Below are 26,375 nucleotides of genomic sequence, written 5' to 3' on the forward strand. Positions count from 1 at the left end.
AGAGGAGAAAAAGAAAGAGCTGGGGGTTGGGAGTATCTCCACTGGGGAAACCATTAGAGCCAAAAATGGGAAATGAATGAAAGTGCAAAGTGAAAGAAAACAGTGTAGACAAAAATGCAGAAAAATTGTCTGAAGTTACCAAAGGATTTCTGAAGGAATGCTGAGAATCTGGATCAGACAGATCCAGAGTGCTGATTACTTTGAAGGACGTTAAGCACCAAGAAACATTCATGCCACAAATGTTCTGTGCAATCACCATCTCCATACACCAGCCCCTTGGTCTTCAGTGAAATTAAGGTCAAGTTCCCACACCACCAATATCCCTGGGGGCCACTAGTTAAAGACTAGCTTTATTTGTCACATGTACATCGAAACATCAAAACATACACAAAACTATAAGACAGAGGAACAGAACCAGGCCATTTGATGACTACGGGAGATATAAGCATGTTGCTGGAGCTTCACGTTTCAAGCCACACAATAACTTAGAAAGTCGAGCTAATTTGTCCAGTGTCAGCTTCACAATTTCTTGTTGCTCCTCTCTGTATCTTGTGGCACATTGGGTGGCAACCTTAACATTTCTTTAGGATTTGTCTGTGCTTTATGGGCTGAGCTGCTAGCTTGATGCTCGACCCAGCACGGATGGAACATGTCCAAGAAGCTGGCGACATTTAAATCTGGGAGCACTCGCCCTGAAGTCTGGTCTAGCAAAGTATTTCATTTTATTTATTATTAGAGTCACAGACCATTCTGGCCCAAGGAGCCCATGCCGCTCAACTGCACCCATTGACCAATTAACCTACTAATCTGTTCATCTTTGGAATGCAGGAGGAAACCGGAGCACTGGGAAGAAACCCATGCAGTAATGGGGAGAATGTGCACACTCCTTACAGGCAACAGCAGGAATTGAATCCGGATTGGAAATCACAGGCGATTATGCTAACCGCTATGCTACCCTACCACACTTATAAAACCAAGTCTTTCTGTCCCTGTACCACTTCACCTAACGGATGAACTGATGAAAACACACAATGCTGGCAGAACTCAGTAGGCTCAGAAAAGGTAGTGACGATGTTTCGGGCTGAAACCCTTCATCAGGAGTGAAGTAACATGGGATGGTCAAGGGGAGATAAGAAGTGGGGGAAGGGATGAAGTAGAGAGCTGGGAAGTGATAGGCCGGAGGGAAATGGGCTAGGAGGAGGGTGGAGAATTATGGGAAATAAAAGAGAAAGAAAGGAAGGGCTGGGGAGAGATTGTAGTGAGGGGGGAAAAGAGAGAGTAAGAAAACCAGACCAAAATTATAGATAGGGATGGGGTAAGGGTATCAACAGAGGTCAGTGAGTTGGATGTTCATGCCGGCAGGTAGGAGGCTACCTAGGCGGGAGATAAGGTATTGCTCCATCGACCTGCGTGTGGCCTCATCTTGACAGTAGAGGAGGCCATGGACAGACATGTCGGAGTGGGAGTGGTCTGTGGAATTGAAGTGTGTGGCCACAGGGAGATCCCGCCACTGCTGGAGGACTGAGCGCTGGTGTTCGGCGAAACGGTCTCCCAGTCTGCGATGGGTCTCCCCAATGTATAAATGGCCACATCGGGAGCACCGGATACAGTATATCACCCCAGTTGACTCACAGGTGAAGTGGTGCCTCACCTGAAAGAACTGTCTGGGGCCTGGGATGGTGGTGAGGGAAGAAGTGTGGGGGCAGGTGTAGCACTTCTTCCGTTTGCAGGGATGAGTGCCCGGAGGGAGGTCGGTGGGGAGGGATGGGGGGGATGAATGGACAAGGGAGTCGAGTAGGGAGCGATCCCTGCGGAAAGTCGACAGCGGGGGGGGCGGGGAAGATGTGTCTGGTGGTGGGATCCCGTAGGAGGTGGTGGAAGTTACGGAGGATTATATGTTGGATCTGTAGGCTGGTAGGGTGATAGGTGAGGACCAGGGGGACTCTACCCCTGGTGGGCTGGCGGGGGGATGGGGTGATGGCAGAGGTGCGTGAAATAATGCGATGGAGGGCAGAATTGATAGTGGACGAAGGGAAGCCCCTTTCTTTAAAAAAGGAAGACATCTCCTTTGTCCTAGAATGAAAGGCCTCATCCTGAGAGCAGATGCAGCGGAGGCAGAGGAATTGAGAGAAAGGGATAGCACTTTTGCAGGAGACAGGGTGGGAGGAGGAATAGTCTTGGTAGTTGTGAGAGTCTGTAGGTTTGTAGTAGACATCGGTGGATAGGCTGTCTCCAGAGATAGAAACAGAAAGATCTAGAAAGGGGAGCGAGGTGTCGGAAATAGACACCTATAACGAAATGAACTGATGAACCCACGTCCAGTGACCAGTCAAAGCATCAGGTGTTGAGTTGCACAGTTCTCCTCTCACCTCACTCGCTCGGTGTTGTGCGTCAGGGATTCGTTGTCCTTCTTCCAGAAGATCTGTGGATACGGCACACCGGAGACCCGGCACTCCAGCCGTATCGGATAGCCTTCTGCCACCCCGGTGTTCTGTAGCTTCTCAATAAATGCCGGGGCTCTCACCATCTCCTTGGCTGTGGGGTTCAAACATCAAAACATGAAGAAAAGTGAAACGCCTCTTAATGTTCACTAAGGATCACCCTCCAATGTTCTGTCCGTTTCGCCCCCACGCCAACCCAAAACCACCAACTAAAATTTAGAAATCTCAATTCTGCCTCAGGCCAAAGTAAACCAAGAGGTCCTGACAGAGAGAAGCAAGACACCCCCTCAACCAGAAGCACAAGACATGCAGGGAATCCAGCACATCACACACAAAATGCTGGAGGACCTCAGCAGGTCAGGCAGCATCATGGAGGGAAATGAACAGTTGATGTTCCAGACTGAGAATGTTGACTGTTTATTCTCCTTCATAGATGCTCCCTGTTGAGGTCCTCCAATGTTGCTCCTCTAAGTTAGTGACCTATTATTGTTACTGCCCAGTAAGTTGGGTCTGACACTGGAAAAGTGGATGAACTGTTCAGTTTGGGACTTTGAAACGATTCAACGAAAACTGGCCAATCAAATCTTATCAGGAGCTTCATCAGTAATGATATCAGTGCAACTGAAAGAACACAGAGAAACTTTACAAGGATTTTGCCAGGACTTGAGGACCTGAGTAACAGGGAACGGTTGAATAGGTTAAGACTTTATTCCCTCGAGGGGAGATTTGATGTAGGTATACAAATCATGAGGAGGACAGACAGGATAAATGCAAGCAGGCTTTTTCCACTGAAGTTGTTAGAGACTACAACCAGACGTCATGGGTTAAGGGTGACAGGTGAGGTGTTTAAGGGGAACATGAGGGTGAACTTCTTTACTCAGAGGGCAGTGTGAGTGTGGAACAAGCTGGCAGAGGAGGTGCTGTCTGTGAGGAGTTTGCACATTCTCCCGATGACCGTGTGGATTTCCTCTGGGTGCTCTGGTTTCCTCCCACAGACCAAAGGTAGTGTGGGTGAGTAGGTTAATTGGACACATGGATGTAACTGGGCGATGCGGGCTCATTGGGTTGGCAGAGCCTGTTACTGAGCTGTATCGCTGAATTTAAAAAAAAGCACTTCTGCACAGAAACTTTAATCCCCAGATCTGTGATCTCCAGTTCTAGTCTCACTCCACCTCAGGGAAAAAGCCTGCTTGCATTAACCCTGTTTACACCCTTCATAATTTTGTATATCAATATCAAATCTCCCTCATACCTCTACGCTCCGGGGAATGAAGTACTGAAACCACTGAGGCATTTTCTCATAAGTCACTCCCTGAAACTGGAAAATGCCCAAGGTGTATTCATGGTTCTATCTAACATCAGTCACTGAGGTTTCAAGTCAGAAAATGGCCTTCCACTCCCTAGATGATCTTTGTGGATACACCTTTCTCCCATGGGAATGTGTGGAACCCACCTTCTGACTATAAACACAGGAGACTCTGCAGATGCTGGAAATCCAGATAAAAACACACCGAGTGCTGCGGAACTCAGCAGGTCAGGCAGCATCCATGGAAAAGAAATGTTTATTCCCCTCAATAGATACATCAGGACACTTTCGGACCGGTGTTGACTATGTTAGGTTAAGATAAAGCACGTACCAACAGGCTCAAGGACAGCTTCTATCCCACTGTTGTAAGACCATGGAGTGGTCTACTTGACCTCGTGATCTACCTCACCACTACCTTGCTCCTTATTGTTACCTGCACTGTACTTTCTCTGCAGTTGTAACTTTACTCTGTTGCTACACAGACAAAATACTGGAGCAACACGGTCAGGCAGCATCCGTGGAAAAGAATAAACAGTTGATGTTTTGGCCTGAGACTCCTCTCCAGGACTGAGAAGGAAGGGGGAAGATGCCAGAATAAAAAGGTGGAGGGATGGTAAAGAGGCCGGCTGGAAGGTGATAGGTGAAGCCAGGTGCGTGGGAAAGTGAAGGCCTGGAGAGGAAGGAATCTGAGAGGAGAGGAGAGTGGACAATGGGAGAAAGAGAAGAGAGAGGGGACTCAGGGGGAAGAAGTGAGAAAAAGTGAAAGGTTAGAGTGGGAAATAGAGGAAGTGGGCAGAAGGAAATTTGTTAATTGGAAGGAGAAATCAATATTCATGCCATCAGGTTGGAGGGTACCCAGATGGAATATGAGGTATTGCTCCTCCACCCTGAGGGCAGCCTCATCTTGGCACAAGAGATGGCCAGGGATTGACATGTCAGAACAGGAATTAAAATGTTTGGCCACCAGGAGGTCCCGCTTATGGCAGATGGTGCGGAGGTGCTCGATGAAGCAGTCCTTCTCCCGTGTACTATCTCAGTACACTGTTGCAATGAAATTATTTGCATGGATGGCATCCAAAGTGACATTTTTCACTGTATCTTGGTACATGTGATAAAAATCAACTGATTTACCAATGTGTGAATCCTCAATACAATTCAACCGTATTTCTGTATTTTTCCACACTTTACCATTCATTTTATTTATCTACTTAGTTAGTTAGATAGTTAGTGATATGGCGAGGAATAGGTCCTCCTAGTTCCCCATGCCATTCCCGACACCCCCGATTTAACCCTAACCTAATCATGGATAATTTACAATGACAGAGTAGCCTACAGTCTCTGGGCTATAGAAGGAAACCAGAGCACCTGGAAACACCCGCACGCTCCACTGACCCCTTACAGATGACTCCAGAACTGAACTCAAAACTTTGATGCTCCGAACTGTAATAGGGTCATGCTAACTGCTACATGTTACCATGGCACGTAAGGTGTGAGTGAAGCGTAGTTAGATTCTGCATGGAGGCACACATTAAATAGGCTATGATGAAATACTGTATAATTATCTTAACTCCAGGATATCCGATCTGGCTCAGATACTCCAGTGCTCTGACGTAAAAGACTAGTTCAGCCATCCAAGTGTGGATCTGAGAGAGTGCTACAGGTTTGGGTGGGGTACCAGACACTCTCTCTCCTTCAGCTACACATACAATCCCAAGGTTCCAGTCTGAACATGAGCAGGGAAGTTTTCTATCATCCAACCCTAGTGACAACAGTTCACTGCTCTCTATGGGAGCTAGTCAGCTCTGTTATGTGCCAAGAAAGGATTTAACTGCTCTGGGGCATCCTGGATCACAAAAGGTGCCATACGTACTATAGGTGATAAGTGTTAATTCCTAATTGGATATACAGCACATGTACCAAGATACAGTGAAATTCATAATTGGTTTATTGTATATCTACTTGCATTCTGGACAATACCCCCCTGATCTCCTCTCATCCATGTATCTGTCCAAACTTCCCTTGAATGTTACAATCGAACCCCCAACCACCACTTCCACTGGCAGCTCATTCAACACTCTCATCGCCCTCTGAGTGAAGAAGTTCCCCCTCTTTCATCATCCTTCAACCATCTAGTTCAAGTCTCACCTGACCAGAGGGGAAAATGTCTGCTCACATTTCCCTATCTATACTCATCATAATTTTGTGTACCGTTTTAAGGTCTCCCCCCATTCTCCTGCACTCTAGGGAATAAATTCCTAATTTATTCAGCCTTTTCCTATTACTTAGGTCCTCAAGTCCGGGCAACATCTTCAATATGTAACATCCTCAATACTTCCATAGTCTGGAGCAACCAGATTGTGGAAGCTTTAGAGCGGGTGCAGAGGAGATTTACTAGGGTGCTGTTTGAATTAGAGAGGATAGGTTGACCGGTGACTTGATAGAGGTATTCAAGGTGATAAAGGGGCACAGATGGAGTAGACAGCCAGAGATTTTTTTTCCCATGGTGGAATTAACTAATACGAGGCGGCATAATTTTAAGGTGATTGGAGGAAAGTATAGGCGGGATGTCAGTGGAAAGTTTTTTTTAAACATAGAGTGTGTTGGGTGCATGGAATGTCCTGCTGGGATGGTGGTAAAGGCAGATTTAAGGCCATAAGAAATAAATGCAGGAGTAGGCCATCTGGCCCATTGAGCTAGCTGTGCCATTCTATAAGATCATGGCTGATCTGGCCCTGGACTCATCTTCACCTACCTGCCTTTTCCCCATAACCCCTAATTCCCTACAATGCAAGACTCTATCCGACCTTGTTTTAAATATATTTACAGAGGCAGCCTCCACTGCTTCATTGGGCAGAGAATTCCACAGATTCACCACTCTCTGGGAAAAGCAGTTTCATCCAGTTTCATCCTCATCTCTGTCCTAAATCTACTCCCCCTGAATCTTGAGGTTATGTCCACTAGTTCTAGTCTCACTTACCCGTGGAAACAACTTTCCTGCCTCTATTTTATCTACCCCTTTCATAATCTTATATGTTTCTATAAGAAACATTCTTAGGGATCTTTAAGTAAGTCTTAGACAGGTGCATGAAAGAAAAATGGAGGGCCTTGTGGAGGGGAAGGGTTAGAGTAAGTTAAAAGGTGGGCCCAAGGGCCTGTACTGTTCTACATTTCCAGCATTGGTGGAGTCTCTTGTGTCTTCAGGTTGATGGCCTTCCCTCAGGAACATTACCCTTCAGTGAGGAGCAGCAACCTCCCTACCTGCAACGACGAGCTCAAGGCTGAAGGAGTTCTGCCCTGCCCGGTTGGTGGCAATGCACGTGTACATCCCCGCGTCCCTGGCTGTGGCAGGCTCGATGACAAGGGAGTGAACGCCATTCTCGCGCACCAGCATCTTGTGGCTGCTGTCTGGCCGGATCTGGTTCCCGTTCAACTGCCATATCAGGTCGGGAGTTGGGAGCCCACTCACCTGCAAAGGAACCCAGTTCACAAACTCCATCAGATGCACAAAAAAAAGGAGGAATCTAAGTTCACAAGGTATAGGAAGAGAATACCATGTTCTCATGGAGTCTGTGTCTCCACGAGAATACTGAGCAGTCTGTCAGAGCAGATTTTGACACAGTGTTCTCCAGTATTTGACATTTTCACCCTGGGTGGTGGGTGGAGATACATTTCTACCAAAGGAGGTGTAAGGCACTGCTTCCCTCTGCTAGCCTGCAGGTCACCCTTAGGCAAAATGTAGCACCTGGTTATCCCCCAGATTGGGAGTCATGTGAAGCCATGAGCATGATCACAAGTCCTGGTTATGTGACCACTGACGCTAGGTAGACAATCTCTGAAGAGTACTGATAAAGGCTGGGGTCACCCCTCTTGCAAAGCACTGCCCAGAAGAAGGCAATGGCAAAGCACTTCTAGGGAAAAACATACCAAGAACAGCATGTCAAGTTGATGGCCCTGAGAAAAAAGATTCTACCCCATCTACGTCTTTCATAATTTTATAAACCTCTATCAGATCTTCTCTCACCCTCCAATGCTTCAGAGCAGGTGTTCCCATCCTGGGGTCTACGTAACCCAGGTTGATGGTAGGGAAACCCTGGTATAGTGGAAACAGCCCATGTTTTTCCAACCTCTCCTTATAGCTCATGTTGTCTAACCCAGGCAGCATGCTGGTAAGGCTCTTCTGCACTCTCCACATCCTGCAAGTGATGGGGTAAAGAAAACTGTACACGGTCACCATCATCGTTATGTGCTGTGTCTTACAACGTGGACAGTCATGGTCTTCCTGCATGAATGTTCATGACAGATTTTTCTACAGAAGTGCTTTGCCATTGCCTTCTTCTGAGCAGTGTCTTTACAAGACGGGTGACCCCAGCCATTATCAATACTCTTCAGATCATCTGCCTGGTGTCAATGGTCACATAACCAGGGCATGATATGCACCGGGTGCTCATATGACCATCCACCACCTGCTCCCATGGCTTCATGTGACCCTGATCCGGGGGCTAAGCAGATGCTACACCTTGCCCAAGGGTGACCTGCAGGGTGGTGGAAGGAAGGAGCACCTTACACCTCCTCTGGTAGGGACATTTCTCCACTACACCAACCTGGTAGTCCAAGTTTTGTATAGCTGCAACATGACATCCTTACTCTTGCACTCAATGTCCACCCAATGCCTTCTTTAATTTATGAGTTCAAGTTTATTGTCATCTGACTGTACATGTATACAACCAAATGAAGCAGTGTTCCTCTAGACCACAGAGCACCCACAAAACATACTGTATATCACACGCAGCACATGAAACAAAATATTACCATAAATGAGCAGATTAGACCATTTGGCCCATCAAGTCTGCTCTGCCATTCTATTATGGATGATTTATTTACCAACCTATTTTCATGTGTGGCTGTTTGTTGATGAAAATGTTGATGGCTAGGGTTTGTAAATTTGCAAATAATACAAAGATTGGTAGTGTTGAATAGCGTAGAAAATAAGCTGTTTCTGGTCCACTTTTGTTAAATTATTAGTCTGGCAAAATTGGTTGAACCTGGTTTCATATATTCATATCTGCTTATCACACAGTTACGGGTAAAGCCCTCCCCACCTCTGAGCACATCTACATGAAGCGTTGTTGCAGGAAAGCAGCATCCATTAACAAGGACCCCCACCATCCAGGCCAAGCTCTTTTCTGGCTGCTGCCATCAGGAAGAAGGCGAAGGAGGCTCAGGACCCACATCACCCCTCAACCATCAGGTTCTTGATCCACTGGGGAGAACTTCACTCAACTTCACTTGCCCCATCATTGACCTGTTCCCACAGCTTATGGACTCACTTTCAAGGACTCTTCATCTCATGTTTTTTTTACTTATTGCTTATTTAATTACCATTATTATTATTTATTTTGTATTTGCACAGTTTATTGTCTTTTGCACACTGGTTGCGTGTCCATTGTGTTGGATGCAGTTTTTCACCGCAAGAAAATGAATCTCAGAGTTGTATATGGTTAGGTATGTACTTTGAAATGAACTTACTTTGAATTTTTGAATTTTGAACTCTTTCATAACCAGATGGGAGGCAAAGTCTTGATGAAAGTGCTGGCCTTCCACTCTTTCTGCTCACACCTGTGCTCTTTATCTAAGTAAGGCAGGCTTGAATAATGAACTGTAAGGGGGAAAAAAAATCTTTGTGGGGAAATGGCAAAATGCCAAGGGAGAAGGATCCTGGTCACATAATGTTGACGCTGGGTTAAAATCGGGTTCCGGGAGGGAGACGAAGAAGAACCGTGTACTTGGTAACATCGCTGACATAATCCTGCCCAAAGCTACTGAGGTAGTCATGTATCAAGTGCCTGAAAAATTGTTCATCTGATACTCTACAAATTAGCTTGACTTGCTAAGTCATGGTGTAGTTTGAAACATGGTGCTCACAGCAACAAGCTTTTATCTTTGATTATTGTCGAACTGACAGGTTAAATGTGTGAACACAGTGGAGGGCAGGAATGGTTCTGTGAATAAAATCTTGACAAATGAATGGTTCCCTAGTATGATAGGATGGACTCCCGAGCTCACTATCCACCTTGCTATGATTTTGTACCTTAATGTCTACTTGCACTTTCTCTGTAGCTGCTGCATGGGAGTGTAGCGGTTAGAATATTTTTTTTACAGGCTAACGATCACCGATTGGGGTTCAATTCCCGCCAGTCTGAAGGAGTTCTCCCCATGACCTTGTGGGTTTCCTCCTGATTCTCTGGCTTCCTCCCACATTCCAAAAACTTACGGTTAGGGTTAGGGTTAGTGAGCTGCCAGCATGCCGCGATGTTGCCAGAAGTGTGGCGACGCTTGTGGGCTGCCCCAGCACAATCCTCACTGATTTGATTTGATGCAAATGATGCATTTTACTGCACGTTTCGCTGTACGTGTGACAAATAAAACTAATCTTGATAATCTATATCATTATTATGCAGTCTATTATTAAGCAAAACACACAAACTCAGCAGAACTCAGCAGGTCATGCAGCATTTGTAGAGGGGTGTAGGCAGTTAACATTTTGGGCCGAGACTCTTCAGCAGGGCTGGAAAGTAAGGGGGCAGAAGCCAAGATAAAAAGGTGGGGGGTGGGAGAGGGGATCGTGTACAAGCTGGCGGGTGATAGGTGAGGCCAGGTTTGCGGAGAGTTAACTGAGTGGGGGCGGGGAATGGAAGGGTATATGTACGAAGGTAGGGGGTGATAGGTGGGTAAAGGGATGAAGAACGTATTTGCTAAAAGAATGCAGAATAAAGTGTATTCTCTTTCAAACGACACAATAACTCTGTTATTGCTTTACCTTGTACTACCTCAATGCACTGTGTAAAGAGTTAAACTGTATGAACAGTATGCAATTCAAGTTTTACATTGCACCTCAGTGCATGTAACAATGATAAACCACTTCCAAGAAAATGTCCTTAGCCATGCAGGTCCTTCTCTTGAGGAGTGAGTGACTTTGCATATCCACAGATTCTGCACTGGGGACTTTTGTTCAGAAGCATAGAAAACCGACAGCACAATACAGGCCCTTCGGCCCACAAAGTTGTGCTGAACATGTCCCTACCTTAGAAATTACTAGGCTTACCTATAGCCCTCTATTTTACTAAGCTCCATGTACCTATCTAAAAGTCTCTTAAAAGACCCTATTGTATCTGCCTCCACCACAGTTGCCAGCAGCCCATTCCACGCACTCACCACTTTCTGAGTAAGAAACTTACCCCTGACATCTCCTCTGTACCTACTTCCAAGCACCTTAAACCTGTGTCCTCTTGTGGCAACCATTTCAGCCCTGGGAAAAAGCCTCTGACTATCCACACGATCAATGCCTCTCATCATCTTGTACACCTCTATCAGGCAACCTCATCCTCCGTTGCTCCAAGGAGAAAAAGCCAAGTTTACTCAACCAATTCTCATAGGGCATGTTCCCCAATCTAGGGAGCATCCTTGTAAATCTCCTCTGCACCCTTTCTATGGTTTCCACATCCTTCCTGTAATGAGGAAGTTGACACAGAAAGCTGAATATGTCTAACACACTCTTGGCTGCTCAACTCAGCTCGGGGTTCATAAACACAAGAGATTCTGTAGATGTTGGAAATCTTGAGCATCTTGAACATGCCGTTCAGGCAGTATTTATGGAGGGGAAGGTTCCACCTCAGGTGTCTGACTTTAAACATGCTAACTAGGGTTACTTTCTTCAAAATATGTGTATGGACAAAAGGTCAGTCAAAGATGCCTCAAGACTTTGGTGCTTTCTGTCAATCCCACGGGATCCAAGAGAAGACAGTTGATTGGATTAGTAATTGGCTTGATGGTAGGAAACAGACATGGTTGAAGGTTGCTTCTTAGTCTGGAGACGGTGGCTAATTATGTACCTCAGGGGTTGATACTGGGAACTTTGTTATTTGTTATTTATACTGTAGAAATGTTTTGAATATAAATGTACAAGGCATGGGTAGTAAGCTTACAGATTATGCTAAAATAGGTGGTATTGTAGAGTCTTAGAGTCACAGAGCTGTCACTTTAGCCCATTGGCCCAATGAACTGCTATTCTGTCTAGTCCCATTCTCCTGCACTCCAGGGAATACAGGCAGAAGCTACTTAACTTTCCCCTGTATGGTGCTTTCTATAGTGTCCACCAAGCTAGTCCCGATCAAACTTAAGAGTTGAGGGGAGATTTGATAGAAGTGTTCTGAATTATGAAGGTATAGATAGGGTAAATGCAAGCAGGCTTTTTCCACTGAGTTTGGGTGAGACTAGAACTGGATGAGAGGTGAAAAAAAGTGAGAGGTGAAATAATTAAAGGGAAGCTGAGGGTGAAAATTCTTCACTCGTAGGCCGCAGCAAGTGAGGAAAGAGCTGCCAGTGGAAGCAATGGATGTAGGTTCAACTGCAACACTTAAGAGAAGTTTGGATAAGTGCATGGATGGTAGGGGTATGGAGGGCCATGGTCCAGGTGCAGGTGGAATGGTCTAGGCCACGGGTTCCCAAACAGTTTTTTTACGCCATGGACCCTCTGCATTAACCAAGAGGTCTGTGGACCTCAGATTGGGAACCATTAGTTCCTAAGACCATAAGAGATAGGAGCAGAATTAGGCCATTTGGCCCATCGAGTCTGCTCTGCCATTTGAACATGGCTGGTCTTTTTTTCCTCTCCTTAGCCCCCCTCCCTGGCCTTCTCCCTGTAACCTTTGATGCCATGTCCAATCAAGAACCTATCAAGCTCTGCCTTAAATACACCAACAACCTGACCTCCACAGCTGTCTCTGGTAATAAGTTCCACAAATTCACCAAACTCTATCTGAAGAAATTTCTCTGCATCTCTATTTTAAACGGACACCCCTCTATCTGTGTCCTCTTGTCCTAAACTCCCCCACCATGGGAAACATCCTTTCCACATCTACTCTGTCTAGGCCTTTCAACATTTGAAAAGCTTCAATGAGAACCACCCCCCCCCCATCCTTCTAAATTCCAGCGAGTACAGACCCAGAGCCATCAAACGTTCCTTGCATGATAATGCTTTCATTCCTGGAATCTTCCTTGTGAACCTACTCTGACCCCCTCCAATGCAGTACATCTTTTCTCAGATGTGCAGCCCAGAGCTGTTCACAATACTCAAGGTGAGGCCTCACCAGTGCCTTAAAAAGCCTCAGAATCACATCCCTGCTCTTGTATTCCAGACCTCTTGAAATGAATGCTAACATGGCATTTGCCTTCCTCACCACTGGCTCTGCCTTTAAGGTTTTCTGCACAAGGACTCCCAAGTCCCTTTGCATCTCAGATTTTTGGATTTTCTCCCTGTTTAGAAAATAGTCCACACATTTATTTCTACTACCAAAGTGCATGACTATGCATTTTCCAACATTGTATTTCATTTGCCACTTTCTTGTTCATTCTCCTAATCTGTCCCTCTGCAGCCTACTTGTTTCCTCAAAACTACCTGCCCCTCCACCAATCTTCGTATCATTTGCAAACTTGGCAACAAAGCCATCTATTCCATCATCAAAATCATTGACATACAGCATAAAAAGAAGCAGTCCCAACACTAATACCTGTAAAGCACCACTCATCACCGGCAGTCCTTTTATTCCCATGATCCTTTTGATCCTTTTAGTCTGGACAGAAAACCAGGCCAGCATGGGCTAGGTGGGCCCAAGGGCCTTTTTCTGTACTACAGTGCTCTATGACAAAGGATGGCATGGATGAAATGAGCGGAAGGTCCTGATTCCATGCTGCAGTACTCTGACTCTACATCCTTATGATCAACAAGCCAGCAATTGTTATCCAAGAAGAAGCGTGAAATTGAATCCCAAAGGTCACTCTGTTTCCTGCCTCTCCCTTCCTTTGATTTTTATAGTGTATTAAAGAGGCATAAATGACTGGCAATCAAGAAAGATTATTCACCCTTGTGCAACTTTAATTACTGAAAAAGGAGCTTTCTCTACTTTGGCTGTCAACCACAAACCTTACAGATCACCCTTCCTTATAATCCCTTCCGCTTGTGTAACACAATGAGAATCAGAAGTATAACCAGGAAGTGTTGGGGTTACTTGGCAGGTCAGACTGATGCTGGTTACAGTATTTGATGTTTTGGTTTCCCAGCACTTGGAAGATTTCTGCTCTTGATTGTGTTTTAACTCACCACTTCCTTGTATTCCAGAACCACAGCTCTCCCGTCAGCCTGCTTCCCCAACCCCAACCTAATGGGACACTGCATAGTCTCAGATAGGGCTTGTTCTACTGAGCAATATGCACAGCTGAATTGCTTTCTAATCAGCGTTGTAGAACATGAGAAGTAGTCAATCACTTGAGTCGAGTGTGATGTTCTCCGAAGAAGTTACTGCCTTAATGCAGAACACCTGTGCGTTACTTTGTTTAATGTGAGGAGGATGAAGCATGGGCAGCCACCACATGGTCTTTTGCAGATCAGGGTCAGTGTCCAGTGGCTTGCATCGTTCACTGCTGCATCCTTCCTCTACCTGTCATCATCTTCTGCCAGCTCCACTGTTGAGGTCTTCTTTGGACACTCTTTGTCTGGAAACATTACAGCACAGAAACAAACCCTTTGTCCCATCTAGTCTACGCTAAACTATTACTCTGCCTAGTCCAATCAACCTGCACCTGGACCATACCCCTCCCATCCATGGACCTTCTCCTAAATGTCAAAATCAAACCCACGTCTACCACTTCTGCTGGCAGCTTGTTCCACACTCCCACCACCTTCTGGGTGAAGGTGTTCTTCCTCAAATTCCCTTAAATATTTCATCTTTTACGTTTAACCCATGATGTCCTGTTCTAGTCTCAGTGCAAACAGCTTGGCATTTATCCCGTATGCCTGTATCCAATCTCCCTTCATTGTTTGCAATGTCACTCAAATCTTTTTATTGCTAAACTTCACAAGCAATCAGGCACGTGAGATATTCTGAATCCCAATCAGGTTTATCATCACTGGCAAATACCACAAAAATATGGGAAGCATGGCCCGTGAAGCTTGGGTTTGACAATGAAAACAGAGGAATTTCCTTCTTGTTTAGACAATAGACAATAGGTGCAGAAGTAGACTATTCGGCCCCTCAAGTCTGCACTGCCATTCTGAGATCATGGCTGATCAGTCACTATCAATACCCAGTCCCTGCCTTGTCCCCATATCCCTTGATTCCCCTATCCATCAGATATCTATCTAGCTCCTTCTTGAAAGCATCCAGAGAATTGGCCTCCGCCGTCTTCCGAGGCAGTGCATTCCACACCTGCACAACTCTTAGTAACTGAAGTGGCAGCAGTACAGTGGAAGACATAAAAAAATTACTACACATTACTGAAATAAGCAAACAAACAAGCAATTAAATAAGGGAAAAAAACACACACACACACCATTTGGTAGGTTAATTGGTCATTGTAAACAGTCGTGTGATTAGGCTACAATGAAATTGGGGGTTGCTGGCAAGGGCTCGAAGGGCTGGAATGACCCTTTCTGCACTGTATCTCAATAAAAATATAAAGTCTGGAGGAACTCAGCAGGTCAGGCAATATCTATGGAGAGAAATAAACAATCAGCACTTCAGCCCCAAAATGTCTTAAACATAGATGCTGCCTGACCTACTCAGTTCCTCCAACACTTTGCATGTGGTCTCCCTCCCAATTACTCCCACCACTGTAGCTCCTTGTAAACTGAGGAGGACTGTCAGCTCCAGCTCAGTGAGTAGACAGGTCATGGGTTCAATTCCCACTCAGGTACTGGGCAAGCAGCCACGGTTGTTACTCGCAGTGAAAGCTGACTGTCCACTTTGCTGTTTGCTGTGGAAATGAAGGCAAAGGTCTTTGTTGGAGGGTTGGTCTGCCCGAAACATGGATCTCTTAATGCATGTAGATGTACAAGATGATAAGATGCATAGATCGAATGGACAGATAGAGACATTTATTTTCCCGGGGTGGAAATGGCTAATACTAGGTTATTTGAGGGAAGTATAGGCAAAGGAGGTGTAAAATGCTCCTTCCCTCTGCTAGCCTGCAGGTCACCCTTGGGGAAGGTGTAGCACCTGCTGAGCACCCACCCCCGATCATGATCTCATGAAGCCATGGGAGTTGGTGGTGGATGGTCATACGTGCATATCACAAGTCCTGGTTATGCAACCACTGACGCCAGAAAGATATTCTCTGAAGAGTGTTGATAATGGCTGGGGTCACCCAACCTGTAAAGACACTGTTCAGAAGAAGGCAATAGCAAACCACTTCTGTCAAATAATTTGCCAAGAACAATTATGGTCATGGAAAGATCATGATCGCCCAGGTCATACGACACGGCACATGGTGTACGAGCAATAGGTGGGGATATCAGAGATATGGTTTTTATGCAGAGTGTTGGGTGCTGCCAGAGGTGGTGGTGGAGGCAGATACATGAGGGACATTTAAGAAACTCTTAAATAGGCGCGTGGATGAGAAAAAAATGGAGGGTTATGTGGGAGGGAATGGTTAGATTGATCTTGAAGTAGGTTAAAAGGTCAGCACAACATAATGGGCCAAAGGGCCTGTTCTGTGCTGTACTGTACTATGTTCTGCCATTAAGCTAGAAAGTATAAAGGAGATTGATGAGAAAGTTGCCAGGACTTTAGGGAGAGTTAAGCTGGTTAGGGCTCTATTAACCGGAGACTAGCAGACTGAGCAGTGACCTTATTGAAACCCATCAAACGTTGAAAGACCTCGGCAGAGTGGATGTGGAGAGGACGTTTCCTGTGGTGGGGGAGTCTAAGACCAGAGGACACTGCCTCAGAATAGAGGGGTGTCCTTTTAAAATGGAGATGAGGAGGAATTTCTATTGAAAGAGGGTGGTGAATCTGTGGAATTCGTTGCCACAGATGGCTGTGAAGGCCAAGTCATTGTGTATATTTAAGGTGGAGGTTGATAGGTTCTTGATTAGTCAGGGTGTGAGGGGATACAGGAAGAAGGCAGGAGATTGGGATTAAGAGGGAAATGGATCAAATGGCAGAACAGACTCAATGGGCCAAATGTCCTAATTCTGCTCCTATATCTTATGAAGGTGTTTAAAACCATGGAGGACATACTGTATAGATAGGGTGAATGCCGGCAGGCTTTCTTCCAGAGAAAGGGAATCAAAAACTAAAGGGCACAGATTTAAGATGAGAAGGGGAAAGATTTAGAAGGGACCTGAGGGGCAACTTCTTCCTGCAGGGGCCAGTCAGTACTGTACATAGAAGTAGCTGAGGCAGGTACAATTACAACATTTAAAAGACTGTTGAGCAGGTACATGGATAGAAGGTTGGGTTGAGCTATTGTCCAACCTCGGCAACTTACTTGCAAACTTTTCGTCACCATGTTGATTGTGGTGTGTCCGCCAAATGCTTGGTCTTTATGTACTTTATAGGAAGGGCTCAGATGGATATGGGCCAAATACGGGCAAATGGGACTGGATTAGGTTGGCACACCTTGGCTGGCATGGCTGAGATAGTCTGAAGGGCCTGCTTGTGTGCTGCCATTTTACACGCAGTTGCCTCGAGCAAACCTTGAACTCACAACTTTTCGGTACAGAGCGGAGGGAACCAGTTACAGAGTTACTCAGATTACACTGTACACTGATAGCTGAGTTCACATGGCCTCTGTCGGCTTTGCCTCACGCCAGCAGGATATCTTCCGGAGATCAAAGAAAGCAACCACTTAAATAAAAACAGCAGACCTTAACCTCTGAAATAAGAACCTGACCTTTGTGACTAGCGATCACAGGAGAAGAAGAAGAAGAAGAAGAAGAAGAAGAAGAAGAGGAAGAAGAAGAAGAAGAAGAAGAAGAAGAAGAAGAAGAAGAAGAAGAAGAAGAAGAAGAAGAAGAAGAAGAAGAAGAAGAAGAAGAAGAAGAAGAAGAAGAAGAAGAAGAAGAAGAAGAAGAAGAAGAAGAAGAAGAAGAAGAAGAAGAAGAAGAAGAAGAAGAAGAAGAAGAAGAAGTAGTAGAAGAAGGCAGAATCATGAGAGGGGTGATAGGCAGTTAGAAGAGGAGGCAGAGAGAAAGTGGGATGGGGAAGGGAGAGGGAGGGAATTACTGGAAGTTGGAGAATTCAATGTTCATACCAAGGTCTGGAGACTACCCAGACGGTATACGAGGTGTTGCTCCTCCAACCTGAGTTTGGCCTCATCATGGCAGTAGAGGAGGCCATGTATGGACATATCCGAATGGGAATGTGAAGCAGAGTTGAAGTGGGTGGCAACTGGGATATCCTGTCTGTTGTGGCAGACGGAGTGGAGGTGCTCAATGAAGCGGTCCCCACCTTCTTATAGGGCCCCTGTCCCCTCCTTCTTCAGTCCTGATGAAGGGTCTCGGCCCGAAACATAGACTGCTCATTTCAACAGATGCTGCCCGACCTGCTGAGTTCATCCAGCTTGTTTGTACGTGTTGATTTGACCACAGCATCTGTAGTGTACTTTGTGATCACAGAGCAGACCAGGGCTAAAGACTTTAAGTTTTGTTTGCTGACTCAAGATCATCTCCACTGAAACAAACGCTGCCAGTTGATTGGAGGATTCAACCAGATACAATTAACTTGACTAATGAGTTTAGAGTTATGGCATCTCAGCCACCTTAGGGTCAAATCTGACAGCATTAGACATTTTAATGTGTTTTTTAGAGATACAGCATGGTAACAGGCCATTCCAGCCCTATGAGCCCACACCACCCAATTTCACAGTTGAGACCAATTTACCTAATAACCTACACGTCTTTGGACTGTGGGAGGAAACTGGAGCACCCGGAGGAAATCCACGTGGCCACTGGGAGAACATACAAACTCCTTACTGACAGGAGCAGGAGCTGAACCCGGGTCGCTGGCTTTATAAGAGCGTTCAGCTAACCGCTACACTACCGTAAAGCTCAGAAACTACTGAACTGAGTATTCTGTCAGCTGTTTGCATTGATGCCCGTGTCAACCTACTGTTCATCTTCCCACATCCTTCCAAGGTTCATTCTTATTTCGTCCAATGCTCAGAGGCCATTCAGCCCATTGTTCAAATTTCAAAGTATATAGACGTCACAAAATACCACCCTGGGATTTCTTTTCTTGTCGACATCCACAGTAGAACAAAGAAATACAATAGAATCAATGAAAAACAAGACACAAAGATGGACAAAGAACCAATATCCAAAATAAGACAAACTGCGCAAAAACAAAAAAGATATAATAAATAAATATTAAGTAAATAATAGCAAGTAACACAATGCTAATATTGTTTTTGTGCCAGTTCTCATCAGTTCCTCTTCCCTTTTAATTTCCCTACAGCCACATTGTTAAATCTATAATGTGTGTTGGCATGTGTTCTAAATCGGGGTAAAAGGACAGTCCCACTTGTTTCTGAATTACTTTAGGGATGGCAGGGTAGTGTTTAGCGTAACCCTATTACAGCCAGTGATCCGGGTTCCATTCCTGTCACTGTCTGTAAGGAGTTTGCACGTTCTCCCCATGTCTGCCTGGGTTTCCTCCCACAATCCAAAAACGTACCAGTCGGCAGGTTAATTGATCACACGGGTATACAGGTAGTCCCTGAGTTATAAAGTCCGACTTACGAACAACTTGTACTTACAAACTGAGGAAGGAGAACGCCATCCGCCATTTTAAGTCGGATTGCGACACGGTCCGCCATTTTAAGTCATTGCCATTGACACTGTGTTGAGTGTGTAACTTGGTGTATTTGGTGTAACTTGGTAAATTTTTCTTAGCAAGGTTCACCCTGACCCCGTCCCCCCACCCTTTTCAGTCAGCTGGTGGCGCAGTGAGATCAGCGCCAGGCTGGAGAACGGAGGTTCCCGAGTTCGATCCAGTGACAGACTGCTTCTGAGTGCGCTCTCCATTCTTGCCGGGTTGATGTTGAGCTCGCAACTCGACCTCGTAAAAAAAACACTGCCACTTCCAGTTTAAGTTCCCATGCGGAATATTGAGGAGGATCAAATACCCAAACCCAGCACAGCCCCCACTTGTCCCATTTAACCTATCTCAGTATGGTGGACTTTAGCAGTGGTCCCCAACCACCGGGCCGCGGACTGGTACCGGGCCACAAAGCATGTGCTACCAGGCCACGAGGAAACGATATGATTTGGCGATATGAGTCAGCTGCACCTTTCCTCATTCCCTGTCATGCACTGTTGAACTTGAAATAACCTACCAAATCATACCAAATAACACATAAAACCTAAAATAACATTAAAATATAGTAAAAGCAGGAATGATATGATAAATATACAGCCTATATAAAGTAGAAATAATGTATGTACAGTGCAGTTTCACTTAACAGAATCCGGAAGATTATGGCAAAACTGATTTGCAGAGAAAAAAAATCGGCACGTACACACATGCGCATGTCATGTATGCACACATCACGCATGCGCACACAGGTGCCCGTGCAAGGCTTCATGGTCATCGTAGTCTTTCTCGGGGTAAACACAAGTGTCCCGTATTTGACTGCTACTTTTGTCCCTTATTTGGGAATGAGAAAGTTGGCAACCCTACTTGAACACCCTCCCCACCCCCTGTCGGCCGGTCCACAAGAATATTGTCAATATTAAACCGGTCCATGGTGCAAAAAAGGTTGGGGACCCCTGGACTTTAGGACCCGGGGATTTCAGTGCAGTGGTCCTTAGCACCCAGCGGACCTTGGGAGCCGGTGGAGGTTGGGACCCGCCGCCCGCAGTATTTCTGTTCCATTGACAGGAAGCAATCACGATTGAAAATAAAGTGGAAATAATAAAGCAATCAGAAAGAGGTGAAACGTCATCGGTCATTGGAAAAGCGTTAGGCTACAGTCGGTCAACAATCGGAACAATTTTAAAGGACAAAGGATAAAGTGAGAATAATGGAGCATGTGAAAGACCCTGCCCTGATGAAAGCTACAATTATTACTAAGCAATGCAGTGGTTTAATTATTGGAATACATACATTTCTTAAGTGTTTTATATGCATAGTTTTATATACTATATACTCAGACAAACGTTTGACTAACTGACACTAAATAATACCGGATGTACCTGTTCTGACTTACGTACAAATCAGACTTAAAGATGGACTCAGGAAAGGAACTTGTTCGTAACCTGGGGACTGCCTATAATTGGGCAGTGGAGGTTTGTCAGGCTGGAAGGGCCTGTTACCGTGCTTGAAATAAAATAAATATTAAGGTCTAATGCTGTGAGTACTAGATAGTATTTTTGTCTAAATCTAGACATCATCTAGACATTATTTTTGTCTGGGATTCTCTGGTTTCCTCCCACAAAAGTTGCGGGTGTTGTGGATAGTCTGTAGGGTTGTCAGAGGTGACAGCAGGACATCAACAGGATGCAGAAATGGGCTGAGATGTGGCAGATGGGGTTCAACCCAAATACGTGTGAAGTGGTTCATTCCGTAGGTCAAATTTGAGGACAGATATAGTGTTAATGGTAAGACTCTTGGCAATGTGGAGGATCAGAGGGATCTTGGGGTCCGTGTCCATAGGACACTCAAAGCAGCTGCACAGGTTGACAGTGTTGTTTAAGAAGGCGTATGGTGTATTGGCCTTCATAAGCCATGGGATTGAGTTCAAGAGCCATGAGATAACGTTACAGCAAAATAACACCTTGGTTAGACGCCACTTGGAGCACTGTGTTCAGTTCTGATCACTTTACTACAGAAAGGATGTGGATACTATAGAGAGAGTGCAGAGGAGACTTGCAAGGATGTTGCCTGGATTGGAGAGCATGCCTTATGAGAATAGGTTGAGTGAACCTGGCCTTTTCTCCTTGGAGTGATGGAGGATGAGGTGACCTGATAGAAGTGTATAAGATGAGAGGCATTGATCGTGTGGATTGCTGGAGACTTTTCTTTCCAGGGCTGAAATGGCTAACATGAGAGGCATAGTTTTAAGGTGGGTACAGTGGGGATGTCAGAGGTTTAGTTGTTCACACAGAGAGTGGAGGGTGTGTGGAATGCACTGCCAGTGAAGGTGGTAGAGGCAGGTCTTTTAAGAGACTCTTAGATAGGTACATGGAGCTTAGTAAAATAAAGGGCTATGCAGTCGGGAAATTCTAGGCAGCTTCTAGAGTAGGTTACAGGGTCGGCACAACATTGATTGCCGAAGGGCCTGTTCTATTATTCCCTGTCATATATATACCTCTGATTGCCACTATTTAGTTCTTTGGACGTTCACCTACATATCTGGGCAGCTCACAGTAGTTAATTAACCTACCAGACATCTTTAAGGTGTGGCAGGCAAGCAGAGCACCTGGGAGAAACCCAAGTGGCCACAGGGAGAGTGTGGAGAGTTCACTTCAGACCAAATTAAACAATGGTCCTTAGATGGGAGAGGGGAAAGGAAACAGACGTTTCTGATTCTCCTGTGGACAAGTCTGAAGGAGCAGATTACCTTACAATCCATTCTACAGAGCTTCCCCTCCTGAATGACCATGTCGCCCGGAGCCTGCAAGAAGTGAGGTCGGAAGAAACGCTCCTGGATGGTTTCCACTTCCTCTCCGCTGTCCCTGGATCGGGATCGAGGTCTGAGGACAACACAAAGAAACAGAGCGTGACATTCAACAACACCACCGCTCTCCAGAAATAGTAAATAAACCTCGTGGTCTGGCTAGTTTCTTAATGATTCACAGAAAGAGGATTTTATGGAAAAAAGCAGAAATGTTTAGGATACCTCACTGGATTGAGGAACTTTGCTTTGAAATGCATTCAAATAGCAAAATCAACCAATGGTTGCTACTGGTCCCACATCACTACATACACATCACCTAGTGTCATTTTATGTACATACAATCAATCTATGTACAGCACATGCAAAAGTGTCAGGCACAGATATACAGCTAATGTGCCTAAGACTTTTGCCAGTACTGCATATTATGGCTTTTCAGTTACCAAATAACATTTGAGCGAATACAAAGCTAGATACTCTTATTTCTGTTTCCCATCCACCTTCCTACTTTAACCAATAAGCAGAGATTGATAAGTTCTTAATAAGTAAGGGCATCAAAGGCTATATGGAGAAGGCAGGAGAATGGGGTTGAGAAGGATAATAAATCAGCCACGGCAGAATAGCGGAGCGGACTCAATGAGCTGAGAGGTGTAATTCTGCTCTGATGGTCCTTATAGATTAACATCAGGCTTGAATTTGCATTTCGTTCTCTGGAGTGGGACTGTGAACCAGCAAGGTTCTGGTTCAGAGATTATACACTGTAATAAAGTCTCAGTTAATCCCTCTTCCAAATGCTGGCATCTTTGGCAGTGACAGTGGATTGGGAATGTCAAGTTGCTTTCTCTGGACTGGGACTGTGAACTCACAATTGAACCATCTGGTTAAGAGGCAGAGGGGCATCCCTCAGCCAATGTATTTTTTGACAAACAGATTTATGCGTTTGTACTTCTATGAGCAAATTGACAAATGTCCCAAGTTGAAATTTTAGGATCACCTTACAGCATAAAATTCAATTGCACAAATAGATCTGGACTATTGAATTTATGAGCCAAACATTTTAAAAGTATTGAGCTTGCATATAGATATAAGCTGAATGAAATTCAAACTGCCTTCTCTGACAAGACGGTTAATTACAGGCTGCAGCTGGACTGCCAAACACGATCAGACATTAATTGCAAAGGAGCAGTAAGTGAACCATCCCAAGACTCGTTACTGAAAGAAGTACTTGTCTAAATACTGGACCCCCGCATCTCACCGCAACGGTTATTGAAGATAGGTCTCTCACACAAGCAACCCTTGTTGTCAGTGCCTGCCTTCAACAACTCTGTGAACCTGTCAGGGAATTCTACTGCATCCTTCTAGCAGAATGGTTATAGAAGGAAATAGAAGTGTTCCAATATAAAATAAGGGTACTATTGTGTTATTGGAATGTTTGTAATTTTTTCTTTTTTTTGGAAAATGTTGACAAACTTCTATAGATGCATTGTGGAGAGACTGGTTGCATCATGGCCTGGTATGGAAACACCAAGCCCAAGAATGGAGACATTTACAAAAAGTCATGGATACAGCCTAAGTTCATCATAGGCAACGCCTCTCCACCATTAAGAACATCTACAATGAGCACTGACACAAGAAAGCAGGATCCATCTTCAGGGACCTCCACCATCCAGGCCAGGTTTTCTTCTTTCAGTTAATCCTGACAAAGGATCTCGGCCTGAAACATCGACAGTGCTTCTCCTATAGATGCTGCCTGGCCTGCTGTGTTCCACCAGCATTTTGTGTGTGTTGCTTGTTTGAATTTCCAGCATCTGCAGATTTCCTCGCGTTTGCAGGTTTTCATCTCGTTGCTACCATTGAGAAGGGGGTACAGGAGCCTCAGATTCCACACCTCCAAGTTCAGGAACAGTTACTTTACAACCATCAGGCTCTTGGGTAATTTCACTCACCTCAATGCAGAACTATTTCTACAGCCTATAGACTCACATTCAATGACTCTATACCTCAGTATTATTTATTTACTTTTTAAAAATTTATTATTTGCATGATCTGTTCTCTTGCACTTTGGATATTTGTCAGTGTTATGTATAGCTTTTCATAAATTATATTGCATTTCTTTATTTTCCTGAACTGTGAATGCCTGCAAGAAAATGAATCTCAAAGTAGTATATGGTGACATATATATGTACTTTGATTATAGATTTACTTTGGACTTTAAACTTTGAACACCATTCCAACTGGTGTCACTTGGCTTTGAAAGGGACCCTGTTGGTCAGATTTCTTTGGCATATTTCAAAGGAACAAAATGCTGTACCTATCAAGAATTTGGTTAAAAATGTCGTTTCAGTTTCCTGCAGGACTGGATGTGGTTATTATAGCGATAAATCCTCTTCATTCTAGCTACCACAGGATTATATGTTTCAGTCAATGGAGCTCATGAATAAAAAGCCATTTTGTTGGATTAATTGGCAACCAGAGGAATGAGATTTATTTTCCCTGGCAAAAGAAACAGAAGGCAGATAGTTTTAAAAACCACGGAGGGAAATGGCTCTGAAATCACTGCCTGCAACAGTGTCAGACAGTCACACAGCATAGAAACAGGCCCTTCAGACCAACTGGTCCATGATGAACAAAATTTAAAGTTCAAAATAAATTTATTATTAAAATACATTTATATCACCATAGAGTGGATGTGGAGAGTTGTTTCCTGTAGTGGGAAAGTCTAGCACAGAAGGCGCAGCCTCAGAATTTGAACAGAAATTAGGTAAATTTTCTTTTAGCCAAAGAATGGTGAATCTGTGGATACTTTGCCACAGGTGGCTGTCAGGCCAAGTTATTGGGTATATTTAAGGCAGAGGTTGATAAGTTCATGATTAGACAGGGTGTCAAAGGTTATGGGAGAAGGCAGACAAATGGGGATGAGAGGGGTAATAATTCAGTGGTCAAAGGGATGAATGGCCTAATTCTTCGCCTAGATCTAATGGTCTTCTGGTCACTTGTTGAACTTGTCTCCAATATCACCCCTAGAAATTCATTCCACATTCTAATTACATTTTAAAAATGCACATCTCTTTTGGTCCATAAACACAAGAGATTTTGCAGATGTTGGAAATCCAGAGTAACTGGGGGAATTCAGCAGGTTAGGCAGAATCTATGGAGGGGAATAAACAATCAATGTATTGAGCCAAGAGCCTTCATCACTTCTGGAAGATGAAGAGTTTTGACCCAAAACGCCAACTGTATCCTCCAGTTCTCGCCCTTCTGCTAATGAGGACTGTCTCTCTCCATCTAATCTCTCAAGACCCTGCATGATTTTAAGCATCAAAGTTCCTCACAGACTTGTTTGCTTTTAGCGCTCCAGGCTATCCACACATCTAAAGGTCTCACCTCTGGAATTATTTTGGTCAATCCCTTCTGAATATGAGAGGAGAGGGAGGGCGGAGGGAGAGAGAGAGGGAGAGGGAGAGGGAGAGAGAGAGAGAGAGAGAGAGAGAGGGAGAAGGAGAGGGAGAGAGAGAGAGAGGGAGGGAGAGGGAGAGGGAGAGGGAGAGAGGGAGGGAGAGGGAGAGGGGGAGGGAGAGGAGAGGGAGAGAGAGAGAGAGAGAGGGAGAGAGAGAGAGGGAGAGGGGGAGAGAGGGAGAGGGAGAGGGAGAGAGGGGGAGAGAGAGAGAGAGAGGGGGGGGAGAGAGAGAGAGAGAGAGAGAGAGAGAGAGAGAGAGAGAGAGAGAGAGAGAGAGAGAGAGAGAGAGATAGATATATATATATAGATATATATATATATGAGGGGACCAGAAATGAAGCAGTTTTGATGCAGGGTCATGGGTCTGAAATGTTAATTCTGTTTCTCTTTCCACAGATGTCCCCTGCCCTACTGAGTTTTGCCCAGCACAGCTGCTTTTGACCCAGTAACATTGATGGTTAACAGTTCAAGATTCCCCACAAGGGCACTGGCATTACCTTCTCCCAGGTGATTGTCCTGCAGGGGAACGGGGCGACCGTCCCCTCTGGCTCACAGTCTGAACCATCAGCCGTCCTGTACAGCTAGTCCTACCCTGTGAATAAAGCAAAGAAACAAAGAATTACTCATTGGAGGTCCAGTAAACTCTTCACAGACTGTGCGACCTATTTCACTGTATGTTTCAAAGTACGTTTAAAAACTAAATGAATCCAAAAGTGAAACC

At 44.9% G+C, this 26,375-nt stretch overlaps 1 protein-coding gene and 1 long non-coding RNA gene across 6 annotated transcripts in view; one reads left to right on the plus strand and one right to left on the minus strand.

The window, feature by feature from the left end:
* LOC132396522 (uncharacterized) overlaps positions 1-7,067 on the plus strand; it is a 210,608-nt gene extending 203,541 nt beyond the window's left edge. The window contains exon 3 of the long non-coding RNA XR_009513004.1: positions 6,949-7,067. This is a non-coding gene — a long non-coding RNA (uncharacterized LOC132396522). The remainder of the gene's footprint in view (positions 1-6,948) is intronic.
* Positions 1-26,375, minus strand: part of palld (palladin, cytoskeletal associated protein) — a 343,659-nt gene that overhangs the window by 22,224 nt on the left and 295,060 nt on the right. For all 5 annotated transcript variants that reach the window (XM_059974111.1, XM_059974109.1, XM_059974110.1 and 2 more), the window contains 4 exons: positions 26,152-26,246; positions 22,144-22,276; positions 7,006-7,213; positions 2,370-2,535 (listed from right to left, as the gene is read on the minus strand). In XM_059974111.1, the coding sequence (XP_059830094.1) occupies positions 2,370-2,535; positions 7,006-7,213; positions 22,144-22,276; positions 26,152-26,246 (602 nt within the window). The remainder of the gene's footprint in view (positions 1-2,369; positions 2,536-7,005; positions 7,214-22,143; positions 22,277-26,151; positions 26,247-26,375) is intronic.

This window comes from Hypanus sabinus, chromosome 7 (assembly GCF_030144855.1).
Source record: "Hypanus sabinus isolate sHypSab1 chromosome 7, sHypSab1.hap1, whole genome shotgun sequence".
NCBI classification, from domain to species: domain Eukaryota; kingdom Metazoa; phylum Chordata; class Chondrichthyes; order Myliobatiformes; family Dasyatidae; genus Hypanus; species Hypanus sabinus.